Below are 10,680 nucleotides of genomic sequence, written 5' to 3'. Positions count from 1 at the left end.
TCTTTATATACAGACGCACGGGAGACCAATACATGGGTTATACAGATAAGCAGTATTCATGTCAACGTTTGTATTTATTGTTCTATCTTGTCTCTAAATGTTTAGCAAATGTTAAAGAAGTCTCATACTTGAATAGATCAAATTCATCTCATTGCATCTTGCAAACAAGAATTTCTAGCTTTAGTGGTCAGCGACGACCTCACCCCCTTGTATTGAGATGAGGATATAAAATACTAGTAGATTATTCACCCACAAACTGAAGTGCGGTGATTATCACCGGTAGATGAACAAGACATGTTTGTGAAACATTGATGCTCCGGTATGGCACCTTTTGGTGGTGATTAAAATTTCTCAAATGCAAATCAAACATCCAAGATCAAGAAATGAAACCTGTTGTTACCCAAGGAAAGGACCTTTCTCAATAAAATACCTGTGAAATATGAAAGCCCAAGCTCTACAAGTTATAGCCAAGGTTAAAGTTTTTCTTCAAGCGTGGGTCAATCTCCAAGGTCAAAGGTGTTACATTTAAGATACCCAAGTGAAAGCATTTTATTAGAAATACATTTGAAATATTAAAGCTCTATAGCACCAACTGCTCAAAATCTACGACCAAGGTTCAAGTTTTCAAAAAAGCTCAAACTTCAAAGTCAAGATCAAAATTGTTGATATCCGAAGGAAGGTCCTGCCACGAGGAATACATCTGTGAAACAAGAAAGCTTTAGTACCAACGGTTCAAATGTTATTTCCAAGATTTAATTTTCTTAAAGGTGGGTCAAACTCAAGGGTCAAGATTAAAAAAAAAATAATATACATGGAAAGGTCTTGTTTCAATAAATACAGATGTGACGTATAAAAGCACCAGCTCCAACTGTTCAAAAGTTGTGATCTTGGTTAAAGTTTGGTAAATTCTTGCAAAAGTTCGTCAAATTCCAAGGTCATCATGTCAAATATTTTGATACCCAAAGAAAAGCATTTTCACAAGAAACAACACCTGTGAAATATAAAAGCCGTTGCTCCAGCAAAAGTTTTGCTTTTGCGGACAAAGAGGCAGACGGACAGAACAAAAGTAACTTCGATTACTGAGGCATAACAAGCAAATTCAAAGAATTATGGTCCCCCGCTTTCGGTGTCTTTGCGGGTGAGATGTTTTTTTTTATGACATATTGTGTCTAATATGAACATCCTATCATATGTCATTTATTTAGGAATTATCTTTGAAGTTGATTTTTTTTGAAGGATGAAAACCCTAATCCTGACCGTTTAAAAGTTATGGCCAAAGTTAAAGTTTTTTAAACGTAGGTCAACTCCAAGGTCAAGATCAAAGGGGCAAAGTTGTTGATATCCAATGAAAGGTCTTCTCACAAGGATTACATATGTGAAGTATGAAATCCCTAACCCTTACCATTCAAAAGTTATGGTCAAGGTTAAAGTATTTTCATAAGTACGTAAATCTTTAAGGTCAAGGTCAAAAGGTCAAAGTTGTTGATATCCAATTAAAGGCATTTTCACAAAGAATATATATGTGAAATATGAAAGTCCTAGTATCTACCGTTCAAAAGTTGTGACCAAAGTAAAAGTTTTTTAAAAGTAGTTAAAACTCCAAGGTCAAGGTCAAAGGGTAAATCTTCTAAGTATCCAATGAAATGTCTTCTCATAAGAATTACATATGTGAAGTACGAAAGCCCTAGCCCTCACTGCTCAAAAGTTATGGTCAAGGTTAAAATTTTTTCATAAGTATGTAAATCTTCATGGTCAAGGTCAAAAGGTCAAGGTTGTTGATATCCAATGAAACGTCTTGCCACAAAGAATACATATGTGAAATATGAAAGTCCTAGTACCTACCATTCAAAAGTTATGGCCAAAGTAAAAGTTTGGAATTTTTGTGTAAAAGTGGATCAAACTCCAAGGTCAAGGTCAAAAGGTCAAATTTGGTGGTACCCAAAGAAAGGTCTTGTCACAAGGAATACACATGTGAAATATGAAAGTCATAGCTCCACTAAATCAAAAGTTATGGGCAAGGTTAAAGTTTTTGTGACGGACAGACGGACACGAATGAGATTTAATGTCCCCTCGCTTTCGCGAAAGCGGGGGACAAAAAGGCGGAAAACTAATTAAACCTTGAATCAAGTTTCACATGGAGACATTGTTCACAGTAATATGTTTGGTCTGGTCGATCAAGTGCATATACTAGTATAACCTTGAGGATTAACTTTCATGGATACAAAACAAATGATTGGTATAAACAGCAACGTAGTATCGTTTTTGAGAGTGGAGAGCCAGCCAGAGAAAAAAAAATGTCTTACCTGAAAAAGTTGACAAGCAAAGAAAAAAAAGGGGGGGATTACCCAAACTTGAAAATCCTATTTTGTGTGTGTGTGTGTGTGTTGGGGGGGGAGGGGGGGTAGAGGCCAACTTTTTTCAATACCAAATTCTTTCAGTAGCATTTTCTTCTTCACTCAATACTACATTTTCGTTATATCAATTTACAGTGGTATAAAGTGGTGGGACCAACCAGCTTTTCAATGAATATTTCCAATAGTAAAGGTTATATTGCCAGGCCCCCCTGCCCTCCTGTTGCTACGTGTCTGATAATTATTTGATTCATTTGGTTATGATTCATGCATATATCAATTTCCTATAATATTAAAAACTAAAACATTTTATTCATCAAGTTCCTCTTTTTGGTCGCCATAGTCACTCAAGAGTCCAATTCTATTTGCTTTCGTTCGTGTTTCTTCAGCTGTCGTGCGTTAACATTTGATCTTTTTCACATTTACAGGTTCTAACTCACTTACTGGCAAGAATTCAATTTGGCATTGGGTCCTTTACCAAAATAGAAAACTTCAAGAACCCAGGGATATTAATTCTAGATTTGTGGCGAGGCTCTAATGATGATATAGTCCATACACTCTTCCCTTTTCTTGGGAATAAGCAAACAAAATAAGATCGTGAATGGTTATGATGAACAAAGGTACTTTTTGAACAGATTCTATATAAAATCAGGGACCTATATACTAGTATATGAATCCTTTACATGGTTGTGAAATAAACTTTACATAGATATATCATGATTAAGTTTAAATTTTCGTAATTTTTTTTAACGAAAAAGTTTGTAATATCCCCAGTTTCTGTTACGCCATTGTAGTACTTATTAAGATTCTTTAAAATACATACAAGTACCTTATTGTTTCTTTTGGGACATTATCTATGTAAAATATATAACAACTATAATCTTTTGAAGTTTACAGGTTTTAATTAAATAGCAATATTTTCCTCTTAACGAAGTGTCGAGTTCAAAAACAACATTAATGATATCATTTATTTTTTTTTACTATCAACAATATAGGATGGACATTTGATAAGGATTGATTGGCCACTTCAAATTCATTAACCCATTAAATGAGTCAAACTAAACAAAGTATTTTAAAGAGAATGTTTCTAGAGGGTTATTTAAATATTAAAGAAATAAAGATCGAACTTAATTGTTCGGAAAAAGGATTTATATACCACTAAATAATGGTGAGAATATGATGGATGGATATTCTCGTCAGTACATCTCCACATTCCCTGTTAATGACGCATTATAATTATTTGACTTAATTTTCATTTAACATCTTTAAGATTTGGAACTTAAAAGCTCGCATATTTGGTATACTGTATTAAAAACCTGTCATCCACCTAATATGAACTCGTTGTGTAAGAAAATATATACTCGTACATGTGTGAACCGAACCACTGAAAAACCTGTTTGTATTACATCAGTATCATAAAAAGAAAGTTTTCAGCTCTCATAAAATAATCTCCCACGACTTCATTTCCAAATTCAAGATATTCCAGTAACTAGTAGTAGTTTTTAAAAGAAGATCACAGAATAGGAAGTCAAAATTAAAATGCAATCATCTGTACGTGATGTTAGTTCAGGATGCAATCATAATAAACTTAACTTCCATTTTCAAAAAGTATGAAATAAAAGTTTTAAAGCTATTCAGACCAAAAGGGCCAAGCATTGCCAAGTACGGATTTGTATATACATGTATACATAGGATTTTAAACAAGAGGCCCATGAGCCACATCGCTCACCTGAGTAACTTGGGTGATGCAGTTCTTTACCAGATTCCCCCTCTTGCTATACCTATCATGCCCCACTAACCCCTTCCCTTTTATGATTTTAAAACTTTAGAATCTACACTACCCCAGGATGCTTCCATACAAGTTTCAGCTTTCCTGACCCAGTGGTTCTTGAGAAGAAGATTTTTAAAGATTTGTTCTATATATCTCTATGTAAAATTTGAATTCCCTATTATGGCCCCGCCCTACCCCTGGGGGTCATGATTTTAACAATTTAATATCTACACTACCCAAGGATGCTTCCACATAAGTTTCAGTTTTCCTGGCCCAGTGGTTCTTCATCGTCGCAAACCACGGCCAAAATGTAAGATCCTCTCCCATTCTGGCCGTGGTTGAACTAGGAGAGATCGAATTCTTCGTAGCTCATTAAAATATTGACCAATGCGAGTAAAGCATAGTCGGAAGATGAACTTTATCGCGACCTTTCAATATCCAATCGCAGTAAAGGAAATATTTCTTGTATACTGTTGACGTCAGTTGTGATTTCGATGGAAACAAAACTTGCCACTGACTGAATATGACGTCATAATAGAGAGGCGTAAATATTCAAGATTACGACACTTTTTGTGATCAAGCAGCCATGGGTAGGAGAGAGCTATATGCGGACTCCGGACCATGGCTTGAGACGATGGTGGTTCTTGAGAAGAAGATTTTTAAAGATTTGTTCTCTATATTTTTATATAAAACTTGGATTCCCTATTGTGGCCCCGCCCTACCCCCGGGGTCATGATTTTAACAATTTAATATCTACACTACCCAAGGATGCTTCCACATAAGTTTCAGCTTTCCTGACCCAGTGGTTCTTGAGAAGAAGATTTTTAAAGATTTGTTCTATATATTTCTATGTAAAACTTGGATTCCCTATTGTGGCCCCGCCCTACTCCCGGGGGTCATGATTTTAACAATTTAATATCTACACTACCCAAGGATGCTTCCACATAAGTTTCAGCTTTCCTGGTCCAGTAGTTCTTGAGAAGATTTTTTAGTGACCCCACCCCATTTTTGTCTTTTCTTGATTATCTCCCCTTGTAAGGGGACTAGGCCCTTCATCTTAAGAATTTAAACTCCCCTTCACCCAAAAATGCTTTGTACCAAATTTGGTTAAAATTGGCCCATTGGTTCTTGAGAAGAAGTCGAAAATGTGAAAAGTTTACAGACAGACGGACGGACGACGGACAAAATGTGATCAGAAAAGCTCACTTGAACTTTCAGCTCAGGTGAGCTAAAAAGGGAAGGAACGGAAGAAAAGCATAACAGATGCACTGACACAGTTAGAGAGTCGTTTGGAATTGTTCTATTAATTTAAAAAGCCAATAAACTTCACTTTTCTTGAACCTATATAAACATTCTGAAAACTCAATGGAAACTTTTTTCAAAACTTAACAACAAAAATTTATGTTTGTGAATATAGGATTAAGGTCTTATTGTTTACATTACAGCTGAGACTGACCCAAGTCGATGAAAAAAGGAAGCAACTGATCCTTTGCCAAGCTTTCGATATTTTAAAGTGGAAGTTGCGGGTCTTTCGACTGATGAAACCTTAAAAACCAAAATCCCGTGTCACGATAGACGTTGTCCCGTTATTTTAAAGAACCCTCATTAGTGTCATTTAAAGCCTTTCACCGCTACATGATACCGTATACATGATGCCGTTTTCATATGAGTGAAAAAATTCTCGAAAGGGACGGAAAACAGAAATCAATCAATGTTATTGTTTACTTTTGGCCGGTTATGTTCGAAATGTTAACACTTCACACATTATTGAACACATATTTTTGAGAAAACATATTTGTTATCAAAGATAAAAAAGATGTGTTTGATAGACACGGATGTGCCTACCTTGGCCACTTCTCAGGGAAGATAATAAATTACAAAGTGGTAATATAGAGTAGGTCTGACGTTGTTGTAGATGTACACATATTTGAGCAGTTTCTCAATATTTCACAGAAACGACAAAAAGACAAGTGCTCAAACAGGACAAAAACCAGTATGCTCACTATCTTCCTGGTCCTGGGACATATAAATAAAATTTAATTAAGATGGTTATGGATCACCATAGCACTTGTAAACAGTTTTGACCTGAATTCAGTAAGATTTGGTCATATTGACAGTCCACATTATCACAAGCTACATTCCGCACAGATATAGAAGCAAACGTTAGTAGGCGATAACCAGCAACATGGCTGCTCCAACCACCATGAAGGCGCTGATCAAGACAAAGGAAGGCAAGTCGTTTGATTATGTAGATGTTCCCGTACCAGAGCCCAGAGGTGACGAAGTTCTTATCAAAGTCGACGCCGTGTCAGTGTGTGGATCCGACATAAACCTCTACTCCTGGAATCAAGTGGCCCAGGTCATAGCTTCCATCCCCTTCACACCGGGTCACGAATGCGCAGGGACCGTGGTGAAATGTGGTCCTGATGCCAAAGACATTAAGGTGGGTGCCAAGGTCGGGGTGGAAAACCATTACTACTGCGGGGATTGCTATCAATGTCGGCATGATTCGAAGGCAATATGTAAGAACATGGGGCAGTTTGGGCACGGTAAGGAGACACCTTACGGAGGATGTTCCGAGTATACCATTGTACCCGCCAAATACCTCTATCAAATGAAAAGGAATATTGGTGAGTGATATACTTTTTGTGTGTATTTTCTGTGCTGTAGAAAGTAGTTTTACCATGGTCTATTAAATATTCATCTGTTTTGCAGATGCTGACGAAATTGCAATGTTGGAACCGCTAGGTGTCGCTCATAATGCCACAGAGAGGCTTGAAGTGGCGGGAGAAGACGTGCTTGTCATTGGCTGTGGACCTGTAGGTCTACTTGTTCTCATGGTGGCCAAAGCTATAGGAGCAAATCGGTGCACATATTAGACTTATTTATTAGCATATTTAAGATGGATAGATTTATTTCTTGATACTACTTAATTTACAGATGAATAAAATAACATATCATTCGTGTCAAATTGTTAAGAAAGCCAAACGTCCTACTGACCAGAAACATTTCGACCCCCTTTTATCATGTTTCTCTTTATTGATCTTGTAAAAAAAAAATATACTAGTACAGTGTACTAAATACTTCTAACTTAAGTTCTGTATTTCCAGTACATTAATTTATTGAATTGATTTTAGGGTAATATCAGCAGACATCGATCAGAAACGGCTGGATATGGCCAAGTCTTTAGGGGCAGATGTGATAACCAACACTCGCGAGAAGAACCTTAAAGATGTAATATTTGTCTCAGTTGTTACTAGAAATATAAACTTAGGAATATATTCAAAGTCCCCACAAGTAAATCATACACACAAACACACATTTCTTCTAAAATAGTCCCAATAATAATTGTATTTGGCGACTCCTAACAATGGAGACCAGTCCTAATTACCAGCCAAACTGACTCTTAAACAAAACACTCTGGTACATTTGTACCTCACAGTACACTTGTATCGATTGCTTTTTTGACAGTTTATCATGGAGTTTACAAATGGTGATGGAATTGGGAGGATATGTGAATGTAGTGGTGCTAGTACAATGGTGAATGCAACCTTCTCAATGTTACGAAAGGGTGGACAGATGACGTTTGTGGGACTTCCAAAGGAACCACTACACGTGGAGAACGTACTGCAAGACGTCGGTATGTCTAAAAAGACCAAATTTACGCCTTTCTTTTTTAGATATGCTCCGAATCAGTATGATATTTAACAGAACTATTTATTGCACGGTCAATGTATAAAATTCAAGCTTTAGTATGTATTTAAACTTCAGCTGGAATAAAATATTATGTGATTTGTTACTGCTTTAAACGTTTAGCCTTTAGCCAAACTTTTCTATCCTTTCTATCCAAAGAAATACTGAAAACAGGCACGTGAGGTTCGTTATCCAATGATATAAGCGCCACTCTTCGTAATTCGAAGAAAAAACTGTATTATACCAAAATCTTTTAACTATTTCTGAATATAGCTGAATGTATGAGTTGCGGCGTAAAGAGTTATCCTAATTTCATGAGTTCGAATCTCACTGTGGGAAATGGAGACCAGTCTTTCAAATGAGACCGTATAAATCGAGGTCCTGTATCGCAGTAGACGCTGGCATGAAAAGGTTTCCTTATTGCTCCATGGCCCCGAGCGTCGTGTATAGGTCTAAAATTGGCTGCTCAATATGAGTGAAATATTCTCGAAGGAGACGTTAAAAAAACTTATTTAAATACCATACAACTTTTTACCACTATCTAACAATGTATATCTTTTTCAGTGTTTAAGGCACTGACTCTGAAAACTATCCATGGCCGTCAGATTTATCACACCTGGGAGGAAACAGAGAGATTGGTTGCAGACGGCAAAATCGACGTCAAAAAGGTCATCACGAACAGGTTCCCGATGTCAAAGTATGAAGACGCCTTTACAGCTTTGTTTGCTGGGAAGGACTGTAAGATTATTCTGTATCCATCCCAATGATCACCAGCAAGGGAAGATGTCCTGGACCAACGACAAAAACGGGTTACAAATAAACAGATATTTTCAGGATCAAATCAGTTACAGTTTATATTTCCAGTGATTCATAAGCTATACTGAAGAGTTTGTTTTTAATTTCATTAAAAAAAATTATTAAGTATGTAAACATAATATCTTGTTTTGCTACTTAAACATGTGCAAAAAATTGTAATTCTGTTGAATTGTATGATTAAATATGTTAAAGCAAAGTATACCAATGTGTTTGATTTAAAGCGTAAAATTTTACTTAAAAAAAAAATTTAAGTGATCATTTTTTGAAGTAAAGACCAAAAGTAAATTTCAAAATGTTGTGAAATGTGCACCAGAAAAGTTGATTGAAGTGCAATCGGGGACATGCTTTATAACCATGTGCAATAATTCCATTGCTGGACGTGAATACGGTCCTTCGGATATAATAACCAAGATCCAGTTTCGGTACGAAAGAGATCCCTCACTGCTTAATGTGTCATGTGTGCCGAGTATAGGTCTAACTTTACAGCCCTCCACCGGCAAATGGTACCGTCTCCTTATGAGTGAAAAATTCTCGAGAGACACGTTAATCAACAAAGAAATAAAGAATAATATACAGGACATGAATATTTTGTGTCTGGATTTTGAAGGATGTATTAATTGTTCAGATAATTTTCCTTTTGAAACCAAGCATCCAATGATCTGTTTTGAAAAAAATATCCACTGTTCTGTTTGAACAATGTATCCTCTGTTCTGTTTTGAACAATGTATCCTTTGATCTGTTTTGAACAATGTAACCACGGTTCTGTTTTGAACAATGTAATTACCGTTCTGCTTTGAACAATGTAACCACCGTTCTGCTTTGAACATTGTATCCTCTGTTTTTTTAAACAATGTATACAGTGTTCTGTTTTGAAAAATTTAGCATATATTCTGTTTTAAAGAATATATCGTTCAGAACGATGTGTACTCTGTTCTAATTTGAACAATGTATCCTCTGCTCTTTTTGAACAATCTGTCCACTGTTCTGTTTTGAACAATGTATCCAATGTTCTGTTCTAACCAATCAGTTAACTGTTCTGTTTTGGACAATGTATCATCTGTTCTGTTTTAAACAATAAGTTCACTGTACTATTTTGAACAATGTGTCCATTGTTCTGTTTTGAACAATGTATCCTTTGCTCTGCTTTGAACAATGTATCCTTTGCTCTGTTTTGAACAATGTATCCTTTGCTCTGCTTTAAACAATGTATCCTTTGCTCTGCTTTGAACAATGTATCCTTTGCTCTGCTTTGAACATTGTATCCTTTGCTCTGCCTTTAACAATGTGTCCTTTGCTCTGTTTTGAACAATGTCTCCTCTGCTCTGTTTTGAACAATGTATCCTTTGCTCTGTTTTGAACAATGTATTATTTGCTCTGCTTTGAACAATGTATCCTTTGCTCTGCCTTTAACAATGTGTCCTTTCTTCTGTTTTGAACAATGTATTCTTTACTCTGTTTTGAACAAAGTGTCCAATAATCTGTTCTCAGGCGCGGATCCAGGATTTGAAGTTAGAGGGGCCCAAAAGTAGGCAAGGGGTCTGGGGGCCACCTTGAGGCCCCCAGTGGGTCCAGGGCAATGCCCTGGTGGGGGTACAGGGGGCGAAGCCCCCCGGAAGCTTCTGGATTCTAGAGATTTTGTAGGGTGAAAATGATGTCTACCAAGTATACATATTTACATTTTCTAAATGAAACTGATTTACTTTAATTTTGACAATTTTAGGGGGGGGGGGGGGCGCCGGGTGCTTTTTTGACCCCCCCCCTTCTAAATCCACCACTGGTTCTGAAACCAAGCATCAAATGATTTGTTGAAACAAAGTATTAACTGATTGTCCACTGATATGCTGGAACAATGTCTCCATTAGTTGCTGTAATAATGCATCGACTGTTTTAGGGAAAATGTATCCAATGATAGTTAACATACTTAGTATATGCTAATCTTTTGCAACAATATCCATTGATCTGATGAAATAATATCTATGGATCTACTGGAACATTGGATCCACTTTTCTGTTGGAACAATTTCTACTGAGATGTTGAAGCACTGTATCA

At 36.5% G+C, this 10,680-nt stretch overlaps 1 protein-coding gene across 1 annotated transcript; it reads left to right on the top strand.

The window, feature by feature from the left end:
* The first annotated feature begins 6,161 nt into the window (after window positions 1-6,161).
* On the top strand, window positions 6,162-8,830 carry LOC134255826 (L-threonine 3-dehydrogenase-like). Its single transcript, XM_062738375.1, has 5 exons — window positions 6,162-6,752; window positions 6,838-6,988; window positions 7,260-7,356; window positions 7,594-7,762; window positions 8,380-8,830. Exons 1-5 carry the CDS (start codon window positions 6,308-6,310, stop codon window positions 8,580-8,582), a joined length of 1,065 nt encoding a protein of 354 aa, XP_062594359.1. The 5' UTR covers window positions 6,162-6,307; the 3' UTR covers window positions 8,583-8,830.
* Window positions 8,831-10,680: the final 1,850 nt, after the last annotated feature.

Source organism: Saccostrea cucullata, unplaced genomic scaffold (genome assembly GCF_032062105.1).
Source record: "Saccostrea cucullata isolate Sc308-1 unplaced genomic scaffold, CSIRO_AGI_Scuc_v1 ctg78, whole genome shotgun sequence".
Classification (NCBI taxonomy): Eukaryota; Metazoa; Mollusca; class Bivalvia; order Ostreida; family Ostreidae; genus Saccostrea; species Saccostrea cuccullata.
The sequence above is the reverse complement of the archived record's forward strand: the minus strand, read 5'-3'. Positions and strand labels throughout refer to the sequence as shown.